Source organism: Aspergillus fijiensis, assembly GCF_003184825.1.
Source record: "Aspergillus fijiensis CBS 313.89 unplaced genomic scaffold BO72scaffold_3, whole genome shotgun sequence".
Classification (NCBI taxonomy): domain Eukaryota; kingdom Fungi; phylum Ascomycota; class Eurotiomycetes; order Eurotiales; family Aspergillaceae; genus Aspergillus; species Aspergillus fijiensis.
In genome coordinates this window covers 242,595-264,039 of record NW_024468979.1, presented here as the reverse complement: position 1 = coordinate 264,039, position 21,445 = coordinate 242,595, and the positions used below count along the sequence as shown (strand labels likewise).

The 21,445-nt window shown below is 58.0% G+C and overlaps 7 protein-coding genes across 7 annotated transcripts; 6 read left to right on the top strand and 1 right to left on the bottom strand.

Moving 5' to 3' along the window:
- Window positions 1–1,529: 1,529 nt before the first annotated feature.
- On the top strand, window positions 1,530–4,506 carry BO72DRAFT_137860 (uncharacterized protein). Its single transcript, XM_040939151.1, has 2 exons — window positions 1,530–2,098; window positions 2,183–4,506. Exons 1-2 carry the CDS (start codon window positions 1,869–1,871, stop codon window positions 4,323–4,325), a joined length of 2,373 nt encoding a protein of 790 aa, XP_040806023.1. The 5' UTR covers window positions 1,530–1,868; the 3' UTR covers window positions 4,326–4,506.
- A 1,029-nt stretch (window positions 4,507–5,535) lies between these two features.
- Window positions 5,536–10,800, bottom strand: BO72DRAFT_367962 (type I polyketide synthase; the record flags this gene model as incomplete). Its single annotated transcript, XM_040940864.1, has 1 exon — window positions 5,536–10,800. One exon carries the CDS (start codon window positions 10,798–10,800, stop codon window positions 5,536–5,538), a length of 5,265 nt encoding a protein of 1,754 aa, XP_040806022.1.
- An 874-nt stretch (window positions 10,801–11,674) lies between these two features.
- Window positions 11,675–13,007, top strand: BO72DRAFT_523890 (cupin domain-containing protein). Its single transcript, XM_040949814.1, has 3 exons — window positions 11,675–11,811; window positions 11,873–12,323; window positions 12,379–13,007. The coding sequence occupies exons 1-3, from the start codon at window positions 11,759–11,761 to the stop codon at window positions 12,952–12,954; spliced, it is 1,080 nt and encodes a 359-aa protein (XP_040806021.1). The 5' UTR covers window positions 11,675–11,758; the 3' UTR covers window positions 12,955–13,007.
- Window positions 13,008–13,815: 808 nt separating this feature from the next.
- On the top strand, window positions 13,816–15,644 carry BO72DRAFT_474231 (cytochrome P450; the record flags this gene model as incomplete). The annotated part of the gene is made up of 4 exons (XM_040947247.1): window positions 13,816–13,936; window positions 13,995–14,058; window positions 14,123–14,920; window positions 15,033–15,644. 4 exons carry the CDS (start codon window positions 13,816–13,818, stop codon window positions 15,637–15,639), a joined length of 1,590 nt encoding a protein of 529 aa, XP_040806020.1. The 3' UTR covers window positions 15,640–15,644.
- Window positions 15,645–15,939: 295 nt separating this feature from the next.
- On the top strand, window positions 15,940–17,067 carry BO72DRAFT_474230 (amidohydrolase family protein). The gene is made up of 2 exons (XM_040947246.1): window positions 15,940–16,037; window positions 16,095–17,067. The coding sequence occupies exons 1-2, from the start codon at window positions 15,989–15,991 to the stop codon at window positions 17,036–17,038; spliced, it is 993 nt and encodes a 330-aa protein (XP_040806019.1). The 5' UTR covers window positions 15,940–15,988; the 3' UTR covers window positions 17,039–17,067.
- A 269-nt stretch (window positions 17,068–17,336) lies between these two features.
- On the top strand, window positions 17,337–19,574 carry BO72DRAFT_419883 (cytochrome P450; the record flags this gene model as incomplete). Its single annotated transcript, XM_040942683.1, has 4 exons — window positions 17,337–17,806; window positions 17,882–17,945; window positions 18,036–18,415; window positions 18,526–19,574. The coding sequence occupies exons 1-4, from the start codon at window positions 17,704–17,706 to the stop codon at window positions 19,572–19,574; spliced, it is 1,596 nt and encodes a 531-aa protein (XP_040806018.1). The 5' UTR covers window positions 17,337–17,703.
- Window positions 19,575–19,939: 365 nt separating this feature from the next.
- BO72DRAFT_482684 (uncharacterized protein) lies at window positions 19,940–21,329 on the top strand (the record flags this gene model as incomplete). Its single annotated transcript, XM_040947743.1, has 1 exon — window positions 19,940–21,329. The coding sequence occupies exon 1, from the start codon at window positions 20,031–20,033 to the stop codon at window positions 21,327–21,329; it is 1,299 nt and encodes a 432-aa protein (XP_040806017.1). The 5' UTR covers window positions 19,940–20,030.
- Between the last annotated feature and the right edge of the window lie 116 nt (window positions 21,330–21,445).

Here is a 21,445-nt window from a genome sequence, read left to right as displayed (position 1 = left end):
GGTCTAACGGTTTAGGGTAGAAGATCTGCTCCGTACGGAACTTCCTCACCACCCGTATCCGGACCCCCTCCAACTCAGCCAGCAGACGAAATCAAATCTCACCCACCATCACGCTCTCTATCGCTGCCTGAGGATTGGCCTTGCGTTCCCAGCCGCATTGGTCTAAGCAAATGGAAGGAGGACCCAGGACTCCGACTTCATCTATCGCACCATTCACCACTCTTGAAGTCTTGAGAGTGCAATATATTTTATGCAATTATACAGCTTCCCCTCCTCTCTCCTGCGGCTCAACTATTCTTTCCAAATCTACCACAAAGATAACAGAAGGAGACAGAAAAAAAGAAGAAACAGAAAATGAAAACAAAAAACAAGAACCGAAAAAAAAAAAGTCGGCCGATCGGTTTCACAACCGCCGACACTAAGGAATGGAAGGAATCAGTGCCATCTGCCATGTGTTGTTGGAAGAGCAGCAGCAGCAAGGCACGTTGTGTCTGCTTGTTTTGTCTGTCATGGGGTGGAATCCTGTGAGGTGAGGGGTCGTCGTCGTCGGCCTGATTCACGGAATCGGAGATGGCATGCCAATTACCCTTCCGGGATCATCCTGAACCCTTTCTTTCTGTCCCCCTGCCCCCATCCTGCATACTTTCAGGGCCTCAATATGACAGTACCTTGGTGATACCATGTCTTGGCTTATTGCGAGGAGAGAACTGGGTTGAACAGAAGCATCATGAAATGAACGGGGCGGCGACAATCTCAATCTCGAAGGGTGGGAGATCGATTTGCACTTACTTGGCTCCGGTACGGTACGAGGCGCCCACGCGCGCCCAGAAACGCCAAGCTTTGTCTCAGCATCCGTGTTGGTGACTTTGTGTACGGCCCTCCGGGCATAAGGATCCCTCATAAGGCGTGCATATGGTTTTCCAAAGGATTGGCTACTTACGTGTACGGATAATTAGTCCAACAAGGTGTCCTTACGAGTACGAGTGCTAACCTAGTAGGTACAGCACTATACCTTCAGGCGCCATCCATGCTCGGGGATTGCGATAGGAGGTCGGGATCTGCCGCCTCAGCCTGGTCCCTGAGTGGTTGACTTCGGCTCCCTGGCTGGTCGCTTGGCTATCTCTCATGTTTCTTCATGGCTGATGGCTGAGAGAGAAGTAAAGATAGCCAGAGGGACCCGAGGGCATCCGTGCGAGCTAGGATAAGCATCCATGCTGCCAAATTGTCTCAAACTTTATGCGGCTCCATCTTACTCAGGCAGGCAAACCCTCGGCGCGATAGCAAGTGTAAGCCGAAACTAAGCCGAATCGACAGGCAGAAGGAATGGTTTCTTACCGCAAGGAGCATGTCGTCCAGTCTCAATAGGAGGGGATAAGCGAGAATGCATGGGTGAGGCTTGGAAGCTGATCGTAGAGCAGGCTTGTTCAGTCAAGCCTGGCCTGCCAAGCGGTGTTTGCCGGCTTGATCTGGTGGGGGTGGGTTGAATTGTAATATAAATTTCGGGTAGATTCTCGAGAACAGTTTCCTTGGAACTCACTAAAGTTAGCAGTGACTAGTTGAGGTTACTAGTCTCAGGAAGGTACTTTCATTTATCACTCTAGTTAGTGCTGGGTAACTTACTACTAGGTGGGCAGGGACGATAAGGTACGGAATCGGATGGTGACATCACATGACTTCTGCTTACGCTTTCTGCCTTCTCCTGTCACTTTCTCTCTCTTTTCTCTCTCTCTCTCTCTCTGCTCCAACCCCTCTACCTCTCCTTTCCCTCCCTGGCTTTGAATTTGATCTCTCGTCCGATTCTGGGGCTGGAAAACCTCGAATGATTTCGCAATCATTGATATTCACATCTCCTCCTATCTCTAAAAGCCATGTTCTCCACCTTCTCCGCCAACCTCAACTCCACCGATCGCCCCGCGGAGCAACAGCCCGCCGCCGCTCCCCGTCCCAAACGGAACCAGGTCGTGCGTGCCTGTGACTGGTGTCGCGTCAACCGCATCAAATGCGATGATAAACAACCCTGCCAGAACTGCCGCAACCATGGAGGCTACTGCAGTAACACCAAGCAGTTCGAAGCTCATTCCCTGCCTGCCGCGAACCGGTAAGACCCACCCTTACCATACGTTTCTGGAGTTCTAGCTTGGCACCATTACTTATGATACTGATGGCAAATTTCCTGACAAAGGGAGATTCATCGATTACGCAATCGGCTCAAAGATCTACAAGAGCAACTAGAAAAGGCTACCCACGAAGCTAAAACTCTCCGTCGCCAGTCCCCCACTGCCTCGAATTGTGCTACCTCGGGTCACTCCACCCCCGCGGAGCTTCCGACTTCACATCGTCAAACGTGGGACGGTGTCTATAGTCCAGGGTCTCAGACTGGTGGCGTGATTCACTACGGGCCGCTCTCCGCGCCTTACCTGGTCTTGCGCCTGAATCGGTTCATGTCCGAGTCAGCCAACCAGCTCCACCTCAAGTCGCCGCTCCCCGTCCGACTTTCTCAGATCCATCGCCATTCCCCGACAGTGTCACTGGAGCAACTGTCGGACGACACCGAGCGACCGAGCCTTCGTCTGGGACTGGCAGAGGTTGAGGACCTGTCTCGCGAGCAAGAAGAGCATTTCCTGGTTCTGCTCTGGCAGGCCTACCACTGGATGTATCCCATCGTGGCAGAGGAGGAGTTCCGACAATATTATGACTCCCTCTGGGCCGGAAGCAATGGTCAAAGCCCCCGACAGCCCTCTGCGCTTGTGGATAGCTTGTTGGCTGTGTGCATGCAATATGGCAGCACTTTCTTGGCCGATGATGAGGTGATGGCGGACGGGGAGACAGCGTCGCAGACCAGTCACTTCACCACTGCTGCGCATGCCTTTTACCGTCGGAGTCAACGCGTATTGATGGAAAACCTCGAGCATCCGTCCATCCGATCGTTGCAGAGCCACATCTACTGCATCATCTATCTCTATAACACCGCGAACCTGGACACCGCCCATGCTCTGCTCGGTCTGGCGATCAGAGCGGCGCATATCTTGCGCATCAACATCCGACCCCTGGAATCAACCCCTCAGGCCTCGCAAGAGCTGCACTCCCGGATCTGGTGGACGTTGTACCAGCTCGATAGCCAAATTTCGATGACGCTGGGTCGACGACCCCTCATTGACTCCGCTGAGGTGGGCTGCGCGATGCCGCAGGACTCAAGTGACGCGGTACAGCTATCGGCCACGGTGTTGGTATCGCCTCCGGACGAAGACATTAGCTGGCTAAGCTTCCATGTGCAGTACATCCGGCTGACAGCCGCGGCGCGCAGAATCTACACTGCGTTCAGCGCGCGCTGTACTGAATTGCTGCAGGCCAAGAAGATCCAAGATATCCACGAAGATCCAGCCACCATGGAGTCGCTCGCCGGCTTTCTGGGGGACAAAATTCGGGTGATGTATGAGTGGGGACAGAATGTGCCACGATCTCTCAAGAACCCACGCAAGGGCTCGGGAGAAGCATTCTGCACCGACCGTACGCCGCTAAATCTGAACCCGGCTAGCCCGCTCTGGCTGCAGCGTCAGCGGCTGCTTCTGGAAGTAATGTATCATCACCTCCAGATGGCTAATTTTCGTCCCTTCATTCGCTTTCCGCCCCGGGGCGCCTCCCTCACCCCGCTGTCAGATAGTCACAGCATCGCAGCGCTGAATCACGCGGTCGTGGTGACGCTGATTCTCAACCAAGTTCTTTCCGAGACCGACCTGTTGTGTGGATGGACCGCGGCCTTCCAGTATCAGTGGGACGCGACTATCTGCATTCTTTCGTTTGTGTTGGCCAACCCGGTGTGTCCGCCGACGCCGGCGGCACGCAAGATCCTGCCGACGGCGCTGCGCACCCTGGAGAAGCTGGGACAGTCCTTTGGCCCGGTCGCCAACACGGTGCAAGCCGCTTGGGAACAATTCAGGACGAGCTCCACTCCCCGCGGATGGTCGCAGCTCACGCCTCCCAGCCAGAGCTCGGCCGACTCGGTGGTTGCGCCGCCGACCTCGGTGGCACCTCCCGCGGCGAGTCTGGGCCACTCACGGTCGGGGTCGGTGGTCCCGCCCACCACCGATCCCTTCTCCGGCTTCTTGACTCCACTGCCCAAACTGCCCGCGGGGATGATCTTCGGCCCCGCCGACTTCGGCGATCCCGCCACCATCACCCCGCCTCTGGAGTTGATGGACGACCCCGCGTTCTCAGGGCTCTCAAGCGATTTCCTCATGGGGACCGGGGGCGGTGCGCCCTGGTTGTCGAACGGGGCCATTGCCGTGGACTCTTGGGTCGGATTTGATGGGTCGCAGCAGGCTTGATTCATCTTGGGGGTTGTCTCGATGACAGGTCTCCGGACTCGTGCCTTGTTATTTCATGTAGAATTTTGTGGTTGTGTCTTTGAAAATAGACCTGATGATTTGTCTGTGGTTGTTGTGCTGGGTTACATGAATGATGATTCTCGCGCACTGTTCTAGATTCCCTTGCTGCAGTTGTGATTTGAAAGCGTTATTGGGGGAACGTTTGTGATGGTCGTTTAGTATTTGTCTGCAGTTTGAGTGGTTCTGAACATATAATCTACCATTCTGAGATGATAATGAACTTCTTAGTCTACATGTCGCTCGTGGACTGATTGATAAACTTTAAGGCTTCTCTTTTAGGCGGGGAACATTTCACAATATCCTCAAACTACCTCAGGAGTGATTATCGTAATGTCATACTTGCGGCGTGGGTTTGGCGGCGGAGGCCTCTGTGCTTCTACCCTGCTGGAAGTCGCATCAGTTCCTTCTGCGTGTCTGCTTACCAAATATTCATCCATGATTTTCGATTTATCAACGGGATCGTGGGCGGAATCTATCGTGTGAAGACAGCTCCTGGTCTCGGGTAAATTGACCACCGCGCTACCGTTGGTGTAGCGACGCTTGGGACGGGTGATATAGAAGAAGAATTCCTGGGATTCCCTTGTCGTCGTTGTGACTTCTTTGTCTGCACGACGTGGTGGATTGGATTTGAGAACTACCCCTTTCCCAGCCTCACTTGATAATGACCCCGAAATCATTAGACGGGCTTGATGGATGATGGCACCATCGAGGTATTTATGCAGCTTAACCCTTCTTGAACCTCTCCACGATACAAATGCCTTGCTGAATAGACAACTTAGACGACCGACGGGACGACCTCCATACGCTAACTCTACAATTCCTACGCGGAAAGAAACTTGGTTAGAGATCTGATTAGCGGGGAAAGTTAGATACAGGAGACGTCGGTGTCGACAGAGGAGACGGAGGAGGGAAGATGAAGAGGAGATAAATCACAAGTCGCGCCACAATCATCAACAAGCAAAAAGATAACCGAAAGGTCGACAGAATATATACTTGGAGGCATCAACGGCAGGGAAGAGCAAGCTCTCACACAAACAGCAAGACGTATAGAGACAAGAACACAAAAAGCAAGTATAATCTAAGATGACAACGGGAAGGACTCTAGAGACTCATCTCGTCAAGCGGGAGAGAGCGAACCCCTCTAGCTTACCTACTCCTTGCCCACCTTCTCGGCGAACCAGCCCACCAAGTGCCCGACGGTCGGATGGCTCCAGGTCAGCGTCGGGGGCACCTTAACCCGCAGGGCCTGCTGCAGCTTCTGCCGCAGGGTGACGGTCATGACGGAGTCGACGCCCAGGTCGGCCAGGGCGGCCTTGCTGTCCACCTCGTCGGCGGCGGGGAGGTGCAGCACGGCGGCGACGCAGCCGCGGATCGCCTTGTCGAGGTAGGTCTTGAGCTCGGGGCCGGAGGTGGGGATTGTCTGCTTCTCGGGTGATGAGGACGGCGACGAGGAGTCGGCGGAGGCAGAAGCGGAGCGACGGACGAGGATGTCGGCCAGGGCAGGCGAGGGCAGGGGCTCGTCGGCGTCGAGGGGCAGGGCGCGCAGCACCACCGCGTGGTCGATCCCCTCGTAGCGCGCCGCGTGGCGCCACGCCCCGAACGCCTCGTCCGCCGTCACGTCCGTGATCCCCTTGCTGGCCAGCTCCGCGTTGATGAAGTCCGTGCTGGCCCCCATCCCCAGCCCCCGCCATGCGGTCCATTGGAACGCGCGCGCCCCCCGGTCCCCCTGCGCCTGTCGGTGCGATGCCAGTGTGTCCAGGAAGCTGTTGCCGGCGCCGTAGGAGCTTTGTCCCGTGAAGCCCACTAGCTGTCCGCACGAGGAGAAGAGGATGAAGAAGTCCACGCTCTGCGGCGGGAAGACTTCGTTCAGGACCAGGCCGCCGGTGATCTTGGGGGCCAGGACCCGCGCGAACGCGTCCGGTGTCGTGTCGAGGACCAGTTCGTTGTCCAGCACCCCGGCGGCGTGGACGACGCCCCGGACGGGCGGGAGGGAGAGGATGTCGAGGGCGGTGGTCAGGGCGTCCACTGCGGTGGGCTGGCTGATGTCCAGGGGCAGGACGTGGATGGTGGCGCCCCGGGCCTCGAGGTCGAGGATCTTGGTGATGGTCGGGGCTAGAGGGGATGAGGGCTCCATCTTCGACCACAGGCGGCGAGGCGGGAGGCCCCGGCGCGAGATGAGGATCACGCGGCGTGCGCCCTGCGTCACCAGGAAGTCGGCGACCTCCAGCCCCAGGGCGCCCAGGCCGCCGGTGATGAGGTAGGTGCCGTCGGGCCGCGGGAGGAGCTGCGGTTGCTGTTGCTGCTGCTGCTGCTGCTGGTCCTGCTGCTGGATGAGCCGGTGGCGGGGCAGTGAGCGGAGGCGCATCGTCCGGGCCACACCATCGCGGATGCGGATGATGTCGGCGCCCTGGATGTAGCGCATCGTTGTCAGGGGGAAGGTGGCCACTTCGGTGTCGATCATCCCGCCGAATTGGTCGGGATGCTCGCTGGCGATGACTCGGCTGAGGCCAACGAGCGGTGCGTGCGCCAGCGCGGTAGGGGTCTCGCCCTCGCCGGTGTTGGCGGTGACGACGAAGATCTTGACGGGCAGCGCGTTGTTGACCACGAACTTGACGAGCTCGAGCAGTTGCCAGGTGAATGTCTCGGCCGACTTGGGGACATCCTGCAGGGAGGAGACCTGGCTCGGGATGTAGACGATAGCGGTCTCTTTGGTGAGCAGGGATTCGGCGCGGTTGATGATCAGGTCGTTGGCGTTTGCAAGCTGGGTCACTTGGGTGGAAGACGAGATGGTGGCGGCGTAGGTCTCGCGGAGAGGGACGTCCTCGGAGATTAGGAGGAGCTGCTTGATGGGCAGAGGCTCCTCGGCTGGCACTGCAGGCGGCCAGGCCATCTGATGGACGAGGCTCTCCATGCTCCCGCTGACTCCGGGAGTGCCCTCAATCTCCGAGAAGCGCATCGAGGTGAACTTGGCGACGACGTTGCCGGCCTCATCGCACACGCTCACATGCGACGCCAGCGCGGTGTCAGAGGCCTCCTGCACGTACAACCAGCCGACTTTGGGCGGATTGGCGCGGGTGAAGATGTCGACCCGCTCGATCTGGGCTGGCATGCGCAGGCGGGGCTCGTTGAAGAAGATAGTCGAACCCACGGAGGTGGCGGCGTCGAGGATCGGGGCCCAGGAGGACGCATCCCAGGGGAGCTCAGCATCAGCCGCGACAGAGGGAGCGGCGTCAACGCGGGCAATCATCTCCTGGGTGTTGCCGTAATGCTCAGTCACAGCCCAGGGGAAGCCCATGGCGGACACGCCGACCTTATCAAGATAGTCGATTGAGAAGTCATCGCGCAGACGTGTCCCAATGCGGGCTTTGGTCGCTTCCACGTCGATCGGAGCCGGGGCCGGAGACGAGGAGCTCGACTCCCATCGTGCAGTGGTGTGCGTGACCCAGGAGGAGTCATCGTTGCTCCCCTCGTTCTCCTGGATCAGCCGAGACATGATCTTGACGTCTTCGCGCTGCGCGACAACCTGCACCGATCGCGGGGCGTTGATTGCCACGGGCACACGGAGGACGACATTGTTCAGCACATTGGCCCCGGTGGCCTTGACAAAGGTGTTGACCAGCCCAGCGGCCGGCACAATCTCAGTGCCATGCAGAGGGTGGCTGCCTGGGAAGGGCTTGCTCTCATTGTCCAGGCGAGTGGTGTACACCACCGTGTCCGTTCCAGCCACTCCAATGCGCTGGCCCAGCAGCGTGTGCTTTTCGACATCGTGAGTCTGCGAAGTACTTACGGGGCCAGCCCCGATCTGCCGCCAGGTAGGCTTGTGCATCCAGCTGGTGTTGGGCAGTCCGCCCGCCCACGGACCGGACAGCTGCGACTTCCAGTCGACGTTGGCACCGCGAGTGTGCAGCTGGCTGACCGCGTGAAGGATGCTCTTCTCGCTGGGCTTCTTGCGTGCCAGGGTCGGGATCATGCAATAATCTTCAATGCCGGCATCCATGACGGTCTCGTTGATGGAGTGCGAGACCAGGGGGTGGGAGGACACCTCCAGGAAGACACGGTAGGAGTCGTCAAGCGCCGCCTGTACGGCCGAGGTGAGGTGAACCGGGTTGACCATGTTGTTGGCCCAGTAAGCGGCATCGCGCAAGTCGCTGCCTCGGGGATCGCGAAGGGAGGTTGAGTAGAGCTTCGCGCGGGTTGGGGCCGTGGGAGCGAGACTCCCCTCCAGGGACTGCATTAAGGGGGCCACCAGCTGGTTGAGCATGGGGCTGTGGAAGGCGATATCGGTGCGGACGGTGAAGGTCTTGATGGATCGCTCCTTGAACTCGGCCGCCTTGTCAGCGACAGCTTCGGTCGACCCAGCCACGACACAGGACGAGGGCGAGGAGTCAATCGCAACGACGAGGTCCTCCCGACCGGCCAATTCTTGGGCCACCTCGGCATAGGGCTTGTTGACTAGAATCATGCCGCCCTGGCCCATGACCTGGCGGTACAACACGGAGCGACGCGTAATGAGCACGGCACCTTCTTCAGCTGTGAGGGCGCCAGCGACGACACTGGCGGCGATCTCTCCAACCGAGTGGCCGATAATGGCCTGAGGGTAAACCCCGTGGCTGTGGAGCACGGCCGAGATACCAATCTGCATGATGTACGTCAGGATCTGGACGTGGTCGGAGGCTTCAAACTCGCCGCTGCGTAGGAGAGCAATGGGCGAGAGACCGATCTCCGCCTCGACGATCTCGTCCAGAGGCTGCACAGCCTGGTAGAAGATAGGGTTCTGCAACAGCTCCTTTCCCATGTCGGCCCACTGAGCGCCATGACCAGAGAAAACCCAGACCACGTCCCGGTTAATGCCGGAGCCAAAGACACGGCTCTGCGAGGTCCAGGCATCGTTGGCTCCGTCGGCCAGGTGGCCCAGAGCCTGGATGGCGTCTTCCTTGCTTTCGACCACGATGGCGGCGCGGTAGTCGTGGTGGTCACGGCGGACAGCCAGTGTTGCGGCCACCCGTTGCAGATCCTGCTGAGAGCCATCCGCCTGCAGCCAATTCCGGAGGGCACGAGCTTGAATGGGCAGGCGCTTCTCCTGGGGTCCGGACAGAAGCAAAACGGTAGGATTGGTAGCGGACGCGCCGGGCTTAAGATCCAATGTCTCGGGGAAGTAAAACTGCTCAATGACGGCGTGGGAAACGGTACCGCCATAGCCATAGGAGCAGATAGCAGCCCGGCGAACATCGTCAGTGGATGGCCACTTGGTCTCTTGTTGAACGACCTTGAGCCCAACATTGTCCCAGTCGATCTTCTTGGTCAGCGTCGTGAGGTTGGCTTGCGGGGCCAAGACACCCTTTTGCACGGCCATGACGGCCTTGATGAAGCCCATGGCGCCAGCGCCCGCCTCCAAGTGACCGATGTTCGGCTTGATGGAGCCGATAAAGCAGGGGGCTTCCGGCTCTCGGTCTGCGCCATAGACCGCGGCAATGGCGGAGACCTCTGTGGGATCGCCCAAGGGAGTAGACGTGGCATGGGCTTCGACGTAGCCAACGGTCAGAGGGTCAATGTTGCCGACTTTTAGAGCGTTGTGGGCTACCAGCTGCTGGGCCTTTGCATTGGGGGCCATGATGCCGTTGGTCTTGCCGTCTTGCGCCACAGCGGTACCCTTAATGACGGCCATGATGTGGTCGCTGTCCTTGATGGCCGCCGAAAGATTCTTCAGGACAATCGCTGCGGCACCTTCGCCACGTCCGTATCCCTTGACATCGTTGTCAAAGGAGCAGCACCGCCCTTCAGAAGAGACAGCACCGGCCTTGTCAAGTACGCGAGTCAACCCAGGCCCACACAGAGCATTGACACCTCCGACGATGGCAACCTTCGACTCGCCCAGAATGATGGCTTGCACACCGTGGTGAACAGCGACGAGCGAAGAGGCACAAGCCGCATCGACCGCAGTGCTGGGACCCATCAAGTTGAGATGGTAGGAGATCCGGTTGGGCACGCCGCAGTACGCTGTGCCAATACCCATCCACGCCTCCACGTTCGGCAGGTCCTCCAGCACCAGCTTGGAGTAATCGTCGGAGTTGACGCCCCAGAAGACCGCGGTGTCACTGCCGGAGAGCGACTTGGCCGTAATGCCCGCGTTCTCCAGCGCCTCCCAGGTGACCTCGAGGGACAGGCGCTGCTGGGGGTCCATCTGCTCCGCCTCCTTGGGGGAGATGCCGAAGAACTGGCCGTCAAAGTCCTCGAGCCGGTCGAGGAAGTAGCCGCGCGAGGTGGTCTCCTTGAGAATCTTGGCGTTGCGCGAGTCGCGCCGCAGGTAGGGCTCCCAGCGCATTTCGGGGATCTCGCCCGAGGCATCTTTCTTCTGCAAAAGCGATTGCCAGAGCTGCTCGGGGTTGTTGTTGCCGCCGGCAACCCGACAGGCCATGCCGACGACGGCGACATCTTTGGCAGGGTTCTGCGTGGGTTAGCTTTTTGATCTTTCGAATGTTGTAGTCGTACTGTGAGAGTTTACCAATTGGTTATACTCGGAGACGGGCGTGGTCAATCCTGAAGATTGAGCATCAGGTGTCGCGGTGGACGAGTTGGATGCGGCAGAGGAGAAGTGAGGCATTGTGGGGAAGATGATGTGACTAGAGTGTCTAGAGAATTGAAAGCTTGAGGACTTAAAGGGATTGAGGATTGAAATCTGAAGTCGAGAGTGTGGGCTTTGTCTCTGCCTGCTGTAGCGGACTGGGCTGGGCTGTGTTGTGCTGATGATAGGTTCGTGGATGATGGATGATGGTTGTTATATACTGCGTTCTTGAACGAGCGCTTCTGTCTCGAAGACCTTCCTCGATTCTGCTCTATCTCCTCGTCTCAATCAGCGAAGCCTGATCAGGCCCCTCGCATCCAGCATCTCCTCTGAGCATCAGAATGACTATCTCAATCGAGTCCAACGACAGACACGTGTGAGCACGGATCCGGGAGGGACAAATGCGGTAATGCAGAATTCGGAACCAGGATGTTCCAGATCGAGCTTCCAGAAAGGAAAGGAAAAAGCGTGATTAATCTCCTGTTGTCATGCTGCGAGCACGGAGGGAAAACGCTGCAGATCTGCATGCAAGAGTAAGCCCTAAGCGGAGTGGGCGATTTCCGAAAGGAGTCGTTCCACCTCCCCTTCCAAAACAGCAAATTCGACAGGGGTTCGAAACACACGGACCCTTCGAAGAATAGATTGTTCGATGCATATGCTGTGGCATGGTTTATTCCTTATATATGGAGTTTGCGATAACGGCTTTCGAAGTTTAAATTTCCACTCATCCGAACTCAATCCCTTAGAGTCAAACTTGTTTTCTTTCCCGTCGTCGGTAGGATACAAATTCCCTACAATAACTTAATCTACAATGGCGCCTTTTGTCCCGTACCACAATTCAGCCGGTCAGTCGAAAATTGTCAAGTATGTCTACAGCGAAACAATTCGGCTCTTCGATTTATAATCAAAACTAACAATAACCTAGATTCGGCGGTCTTCTCACCACAGAATTCCTCGAGCCCCCACCGGGAAGATGCTTCCTGTTCCGCCAGACCTACCGCCACAATGTGGAGGGCCCCATCCCCGACAACCTGCGTAAGCTGATCAACAGCCCCGACCGGCCCAAGGGTCCCCCGCCACACTTCCACCAGTTCCAGACGGAGTACTTCCGCGTCGAGTCCGGGGTGATGGGAATCAACGTCGACGGCCAGGTGAAGCGCGTGACCGCCGCGGACGGGGAGGTCTCCGTGAAGGCGGGCAGCGTGCACAACTTCTTCATCCACCCAGACTCGGAGGAGAGCATGACCGTCTACCTCAGCGCCTCGGACTCCGGCATGGACTACCAGCTGGACCGCATCTTCTTCGAGAACTGGTACGGCTACTGGCACGATGCCCTGCTGCATGATGGCGGGCTCGACTGGATTCAGTTTTTGGCTGTGAGTTGGCGTTCATCGATTAAGTTTAGGGCTCACACTGATCCCCCGGGTGAAGATCCAAGACGGCGGAGACGCATACACCCCCGCCCCCGCCTGGGTCCCCTTCCGCCGCCAGGTTGGCTACTGGACCTGCGTGGTCGTCGGCCGCTGGATCGGCGGCCTGCTCGGCTACAAGCCCTTCTTCCGCGAGTACACCACCGACTGGGACTTCGCCGTCGCCAAGATGAAGGGCTCCTTCTTCCAGCGGCATCTGGTGCACGACGCCTACGCGGCCGAGAAGAACTGGGACGCCCAGGTCGCGCTGGAGGCGGCTTCCCGGCCCGAAAACGCCGAGTTCGAGCCCTGGGTGCAGGATATGTCGCCCAAGGCGCTGACCTTACCGCCTGTGCAGTATGAGAAGGGTGTGTTTGTGGATGGTGCGGCTCTTGCTACACCAAATGGGGTAAATGGGCATGCCAATGGTGTCAATGGGCACACAAACGGGGTCAATGGGCACGCTGGGGTCAATGGACATGCTATGAACGGCACGAATGGCACGACGACGGGGGCGGAGTGGGAGGATGTAGTCGCGCTGAAGAAGCGGGCTGCCAACGGTGCCAATGGCGTAAATGGCACAAATGGGGTTCATTGAGCGGATCCGTTCTTGTGGTTGATAGTTCAGCATTGGGATCACGTGAAGCATTCTTATGATTATTTTAAATTGAACTTCTTTTTGTTTTCCAACACAGACCTTCTTCCTCCATATCGATTCAAACAATTGATTTGCTATTGTTCCGTACCTTGAAGAGAATACATCTTTGGCTACCTTTGATGTCTGCGGAGCCCGGTTTTATCATTCTGAGAGCTGAACACTTTGCAAAATCAAGATAACGTTAACATAAACCACACAAGATAAAATACCAAAGAAAAACAAATATTCAGCTAAAAGGATCGACTACAAGTGAGGCGATTCGTGAGCTTGTGACTGTCAAGCGACTATCTAAGCCAGTGTGTGCTGGGATTGAGTGAGGCGTGAGAACATGTTTTTTATCCGCCATGCAATTAATGCGCGTGTCGTTAAGCACGGAAACCCGGGCCTAGTTGATTAAGCTGTAAGCACGTGGCACCGCTGCGATGACAGAACAGAAAATTCCAAAATAGAATCTTGACTGACGGCTAAATTAGAGAACGAACCAAGTCAAGAGAGGACGAACAGCCATGGATGCCGCTGTATCTGACTCAACCCGATAAGCATTGCGGCGAGAACGGACCTCCAGCCATTACCCGTTTGGGCACAATTCCTCAGGTCGACCAAAGCAAATCCGGGATCCCAAAACACCAGCCTGGAGCCTGAGAGGAACAATATCGTCTGGCAGACAACCTTGAGCTCCGAAACTCCTTCCGGATTAGGGGTCGTGCAAGGCAGAGCTAGTCCTCGCTTACTTCGCTTTTTCTTTATATTCTTCTACACTCGGCGTTCTGCCTGGGCTGCCAGAGGAGAATCACACCCACCATGAGCTTGATAGTGTCTCCTTTCGCCATCATCGCTGCGTCCGCTGCGGCGGTTGCAGGCGTCCTATTTCTCATCTATGCTGCATTGAAATCTGGCCGCCGTGATGCTTCTTTGCCTCCCGGTGCGCACAACCAGTAATCTAATTTAACCCGGTGAAAACTAAACTCATCCAATCGCAGGTCCTCCAACGGTTCCCTTCTTTGGCAACGAGTTGCAAATTCCCAAGGCGGATGCGCATTTCCAGTAAGGCTCATGCACTCGGTTCATTCTTGACATATGCGCTTGGCCTTGCCTAACACTGCAACAGATTCATGAAATGGGCCGACGAATACGGTGGAATCTTCTCCTTGAAACGATTCAAGAACACCACCATTGTTATCAGTGACCGCAGGTTGATCAAGGAGCTTGTCGACAAGAAAAGCAATGTCTACTCGCACCGGCCAGCCTCCCTGGTGTCGCACCTGATCACCCACTCGGACCACCTCCTGGTCATGCAGTACGGCGACACATGGCGCATGCTCCGCAAGACGGTGCACCAGTACTTTATGGAGCCCAATTGCGAGAAAGAGCACTGGAAGGTACAGGAGGCGGAGGCGAAGCAGATGCTGTACGACTTCCTCACCGCGCCGCAGGACCACATGCTGCACCCCAAGCGCTACAGCAACAGCATCACCAACTCGCTCGTCTTCGGCATCCGCTCCAAGACCGTCCATGACGAGTACATGGAGCGCTTGTTTTACCTGATGGAGAAGTGGTCCCTGGTCCAGGAGCTGGGCGCCACCCCGCCCGTTGACGACTTCTGGCTGCTGCGCGTGCTCCCGCAGTGGATGACGGGCCACTGGCGGCACCGTGCCCTCGAGGTCGAGAACCTGATGCAGTCGCTGTACACCACGGTGCTGGACCAGGTGCGCGACCGCCGCGCCCGGGGCATCAACCGAGATTCGTTCATGGACCGCGTGCTGGACCGGTTGGACAAGGTGCCCCTGACCGAGAGCCAGCTGCGGTTTCTGGGCGGGGTGCTCATGGAAGGGGGCTCCGATACCTCCTCCTCGCTGATTCTGACCATCATCCAGGCGATGACCAAGTTTCCTGCCGTGCAGGCCCGGTATGTTGGATACGAACCCCTCGCTCCTCCACCGCCATCACCCCTTGCATGTTTCATGTTTCATGTTCCTTTTGCGGAGGTCTAACCGGTTGCCTTGTTTCTTTTCTTCTAGAGCCCACGCGGAAATTGATCGCGTGGTCGGAGCGGACCGTTCGCCAGCCTGGTCCGATGCCGCCCAATTGCCGTACATCAATTGCATCATCAAGGAGGCTCACCGCTGGCGCCCAGTCAGCCCACTGGGGGTGCCGCACGCAGTGGCGCAGGACGACGAGATCAACGGCATGGTCCTCCCCAAAGGGGCCACCGTGGTGCTGAACGTCTGGGCGATGCACCACGACCCCCGCCGCTGGCCGGAGCCGGAGCGGTTCGAGCCCGCGCGATTCGAACAGTTCCCTGCCCTGGCGCCGACGTATGCGGCGTCCGGCGAGTGGGACAAGCGCGATCATTATGGCTACGGGGCTGGGCGCCGCATCTGCCCGGGAATCCATCTCGCGGAACGCAATCTCATCATTGGCGTAGCCAAGTTACTGTGGGCGTTTGAGTTCACGCAGCCGGTGGGCAGTTACAGCGACATCGACCCGGAATCCGGGGCCAGTCAGGGTTTTCTGCACTGCCCCAAGGAGTACGGGTGTGGGGTCCGATTGCGGGCACCGGAGAAGCGAGACACGATTGTGAGGGAATTCCAGGAAGCGCAGGAGGTTTTCGCCCGATTTGATTAGTTGTTTCTTGTTTTTATTTTGCTGGGGTGGGGGGAGGGGCACGATGAATAGGGTTGGATTCACGTTGACGGAAAGGGGGGGGGTCCAAGCGTCTCGTATTTATGCATAAGCTCAGTGAATGTCAGCATGTTTCATCTCCTTTGGGGATAGTGCAATCAGCTTTATTCCCAACAAGGTAGAACACTTGTCTGCTCCGAGACTACCTCGGTTGGAGAAAGCTTGTTCCCTTCCTGTCCCTGGACTTGAAGTAACATATAACCATACTTTGCGTCGTAATCACCTCTACCAGTCAAGCGCGATAGACTATCCTCCGCAAAGCGATTCACTGTCCACACTAGCAACCCGCAAGATGAAGATTGATGTGCACCACCACTTCTACCCCCAAGCCTTTCGCGAGGGTAAGTACACTTCCCTATCTTCAGGTGAAATGACAAAGCCATAATGTACGTCATCAGCCCTGGAAGCAGCCGGCGGTGACCCCTCGGGCTGGTACATTCCGCCGTGGACACTGGAACTCGACCAGGAGATCAACACAACCCTCAACGTGACCACGACCATCCTCTCCGTAACTGCCCCTGGCCCGGTGATAGCCAAGGAGCCAGCTGCGGCGGCGTCACTGGCGCGGGAGTGCAACCGCTCCGCCGCCGCCATCCGCGACGCCTCGCCTGCCCAGTACGGGTTCTTCGCCTCGGTGCCCTCGCTCTTCGACACGGCGCTTGCCCTCGAGGAGATCCGCTACGCGCTGGACGAGCTCCACGCCGACGGGGTCACCCTCTTCACCCGCTACGGCCAGGGGCCGAACTACCTGGGCCACGAGGCGTTCGCCCCGATCTGGGCGGAACTCAGCCGGCGGCAGGCGGTGGTGTTCATCCACCCGACGCACCCGCAGGATACGGCGCTGATCAACCGCGCCCTGCCGCAGCCGATGTTCGACTACCCGCACGAGACGGGGCGCACCGCGATGGATTTGCTGACCTCGGGGCGGCTGCGCCAGCACCGCGGCTGTCGCGTCATCCTCTCCCACGCGGGCGGCACCTTGCCCTACCTCATCCACCGCGCCGCCACCATGCTCCCTTGCATGCCCCCGGACCGCAACATTGGCCTCAGCCGCGACGAGATCCTCGACACCGCCCGCGAAGTCTTCTACTTCGACACCGCCATCTCCGCCAACGAGGTCACCCTGTCCGCGTTGGCCCGCTTCGCCAAACCGGGCCATATCCTCTTTGGGAGCGATTTCCCCAATGCGCCCCGGGATGCCATCGTGCAGTTTACTCGGTTCGTGGAGGAGGAGGCCGCTACGTTGCCGGATGGAGTTACGGTGGAGGCGCTGAAGGAGAATGCGCTGCAGTTGTTCCCCCGCCTAAAGCGGGCGGAGGCCAATGGTGTTTCCAGGATTTAGTATGGGAATGATTGTCTTGGCGCCCCTGTAAACCTGTTTTATGCAAGATCGAAGAATTTATTCGTGTTCTGTGTATGGTTTAGTCACATCATAGTTTATTCATTGGCTGTTTGGCTGTGAAATGCAACGCTTACCTAAGGGTTGTGGATGCCCCGCATTTACCGTAAGGAGTTGTCTGCTGTCTATCCGTTTAGGGTTGGTTGTCTCGTCTGCCCCGACTACTCGGTACCTCCGTCTCTCCCCGTTTGGATGGATGACTTTCCTTTACCACAGCACTTCCTCCCTTGCTGAAATCTTTGAGTCTTCTTAGATTCTCAATAAGTGAACGGAGCTGTCCTACGCAACAAAGGAGGTACCCTCTCCAATGCACACTGGCCGTCTCTACTCATCCCAATTCGGTGTGAAGACACGAACCTCCGAGATCGTACGGTACATATTAGGGCATCCTGATTTGTGCATTACCCATTTGGGATAGCTGCAGGCTGCAGGGCTCCAGGCTGGCTGCCACACCCCAAGCGGGGTCGCGTTTCCCCCTTGAAGGATGATTTTTGTCGCCAACGAGGGCGCAACTAGATAAACCAAGATCTCCACTAGTTCACAGCGTGGTTTCTATTCTTGTGTTTCTCCTCGCTAGCCAGTTCTCACAGCTGAAACACCCCAACAAGATGCAACCGATCGTGTGGCTGCTGGGTGGGGCGATAGCCCTCCTCGTGGTTGTCATCCGTGCAGCCTGGACCTATGGACACCGAACCAAGGACATGCCTCGCGGTGAGTTGGCTGTTCCGTCTACCTGCTCGCTTATTCTTGCTTATTCTTACCTCCAAACACTTACTCGATCTGCAGGCCCTCCGACACTACCCTTCATTGGTAATGCGCATCTCATCCCCAAGTCTTACACGCACATTCAGTACGTTTAGCCCCCCACCCCGAGTTCTGCGGGACACATCAACATAAAGAAAAGGAAAGGAAAAAAGAAACAAACCACTGATGCATCAAGATTCACCGCCTGGGCCCGCCAGTATGGCGGCCTGTACATGCTCAAGGTGGGCAACAGCAACATGGCGGTGGTGACGGACCGCCGCATCGTCAAGGAAGTGCTGGACAGCAAGAGCTCGCTGTACAGCCACCGGCCGCACTCGTTCGTCTCGCACGAGCTCATCACCCAGGGCGACCACTTGCTGGTGATGCACTACGGCCCCAAGTGGCGCACCTTCCGCCGCCTGGTACACCAGCATCTGATGGAGTCGATGGTCGACAGCCAGCACCTGCCCATCGTCAACGCCGAGGCCATCCAGCTGGTGCGCGACTACATGCTCGACCCGGAGCATCACATGGCCCACCCAAAACGGTTTAGCAATAGCATCACAAACTCAATTGGTTTGGCGCCTTTCCCTTCCTCTTTCCTAACCCCGCTTTACTGCGAAGGCGGGGTTTTGCTTGATGCTGCGTGTTCATAGAGTGAACACCACATAGCTGACATCTCCCAGTGTTCGGCATCCGCACAGCCGACCGCCACGGCAGCAACATGAACCGGCTGTACACGCTGATGGAGCAATGGTCGGAGATCATGGAGACGGGGGCCACGCCGCCCGTGGACATCTTCCCGTGGCTGAAGCGGCTGCCGGAGGCGCTGTTCGGCCACTACGTGACGCGGGCGCGGGCGATCGGCGCGCAGATGGAGACGCTGTACGAGGACATACTGCAGCGGGTGGAGAAGCGCCGCGCCGGCGGGGTGATCCTGGACACCTTCATGGACCGGGTGATTGCGTCCCAGGACCGCAACCAGCTGCCGCGGCACCAGCTGGCCTTCATCGGGGGCGTGCTGATGGAAGGCGGGTCGGACACCAGCTCCAGCCTGACGCTCGCCATCGTGCAGGCCCTCACCCTGAACCCGGAGGTGCAGCGCAAAGCCCACGCCGAGATCGACGCGGTCGTCGGCCACACCCGCTCCCCCGTCTGGGACGACCTCGCCCGCCTGCCGTACATCAACATGATCATCAAGGAGGGCCACCGGTGGCGGCCGATCCTGCCCTTGTGCTTTCCGCATGCCCTGGGCCAGGATGATTGGGTGGACGGGAAGTTGCTGCCCAAGGGGACGATGGTCGTCGTCAATACTTGGGGGATGCATATGGATCCGGACCATCGGCTGAACCAGAAGTATGATCCTGCGAAGTTCGTGCCCGAGCGGTTCGCGGAGCACCCTGCGCTGGCGCCGGAGTATGTGCCGGGTGCGTGGGAGAATCGCGATCATTATGGGTACGGGGTTAGTCGGCGGATCTGTCCGGGGATTCACCTGGCGGAACGCAATATGTTTCTGGCGATTGCGAAGCTGCTGTGGGCGTTTGAGTTCCAACCGGGTGGTGAGGGGGAAACGTGTGATAGCGATCCGGTGACGGGGTATCAGCATGGTTTTCTGTACTGTGCTAAGCCCTACGGCACTCGACCGGTGCTTCGCAGTGAGAGTATTCGGGAGACGGTCGAGCGCGAGTTTGCCCTGGCACAACGGGAGGTATTTTCGACATTCACGGAGGGGTGAGGGTGGGATTATTGGGTGGGGGTTTATGGGATCTCGACATCTTCCGGTCTAGTTTTGTGGGAATTGTGCTTGTCTCGCTTTGCTTTGTTGGATTTCTTTGACTTCCGTATATTCACAGCCTTGTTCATGGAATTACCATCTCGCCCTCTATGTTCATTGGACCAATAAGCGTAGACTTCCTCTGTACAGCACAAGATGCCTTGTATGAAGAAAAACAACATATAATGACCGTTAAGATGAAGTTTCCCGTGGACGGCAGGGAACATAAATCACATTCTCTGAGCGCTGGCCGCGGAATTCATGTCCTGTAAATAAAGAATTAACTGACATTTCTCATGAGAACGCACACGATGTTGCTGTATAAAAGCCAATGTAGCTGGATGACCGATAATTCGACAACCTCACCTCCATAGTTGACATTTCAGACAAACACACTGTTGTAAACAAAGACCAACCATGGAGAGACCAATCAGCACGACACCTATCCTCGACCAAGCGCTCACATGCGTGCAGTCATACAAAGCTCTCGCGGCAACTGCCCAAGAGCTCGCCAGCCCGGAGCTGCAACGCAGCATCGAAGAGGGGCTCGCGCAGTTCCTGACCCACATGCCCGAGTTCAACATCTTAATCAACCCCGTCGACCCCCCGCACGCGTCGTGGGACTACCTCCTGCGCAACGACGCCAGCCAACGCGGGGAGATGACCATGCTCCTCATGGAGCTGCAGTGCGAGATCGACCAGATGGCCTTCGCGATTCGCCAAGCGATGCAGCAGCAGCCCGAACCCGAGCCCCTGAGCAACAACAGCCGCCTCGTGGACGCGTGGATGGAGAACCTGCGCAGCGTGGAGAACCACACGGTGTGGCGCCTGGCCTTCTGGCGGCGCGACCACGCGGTGCACACGAGCTACCCCACCACCAACCCGCTGGTCAGCCAGTCCTTCTACTTCGCGATCCGCAACGAGCTGGGCCTCGACGTCTCCACGCAGTTCCGCGAGTGCATCCGCCGGGCCATGACCCAGGAATGCCCGACCATCCCCGCGCGGCCGGCCCTCCTCCGCCGACTGGTCGATCTAGTCGTCCAGCGCCGACGGTTCTGGAACTTCCAGCGCCGCATCCGCGGGCTCAGCAAGGACGCCGTGCTCTGGGGGCGGGACGCGTCGGCACCGCCACCTTTTGCCCCCGGGGACGAGCGCTTCACCTGCCCGTTTTGCTTCTTCGACCTCCCCGTCGCGCCCTACCGGAGCCCGCGCGCGTGGACGGACCACGTGATGAGCGACCTGGAGGGCTATGTCTGCCTGTACGAGACCTGCTCCTCCACCCGCTCCTGGCCCGAGGCCTGCCCGCACGCCTGCACCTCCTTCGGCGCCTGGTTCGCCGCCATGGCCGGCAGCTTCGCCGAGGGCGTCGAGTGGTGCAGCCACGCCTTTGCCTGTGACGGCCGCCGGCTGGAGGAGGTCCACCGCCGGCGCTGTGCCGCGCCCGCCGTCCGGTTGGACACTGTCTGTCCGCTGTGTGGAAGGGAGCCGGTCGTCGAGGAGACGCAGCTGCGTGTAGCGGGTCCGGCGGACCTTCCGCTGGATGATGGCCAGGACCGCGCCAAGGCCAGGCTGTTGCTGTCGCATATCGCCGGCCATCTGGAGGTGGTCGCGCCGATGGCGTTTACCTGGAATACCGACCGGAATGCCCTCGATCCGGATCGGCGGCTGTTTTGGGGGCGCATTGGGTCGCCCGGGGGTGCTGGAGGGTCGGCGTGAGGTTGAAGTGGCTGAACAAGAGAGAATTCTGGCTTTTCCGGTTGGTCTGGACTGGACATATTGGGTTTAACTTACTGCTTTGCATAGATGATTAATCACTCAGTTGTCTTTTTTTT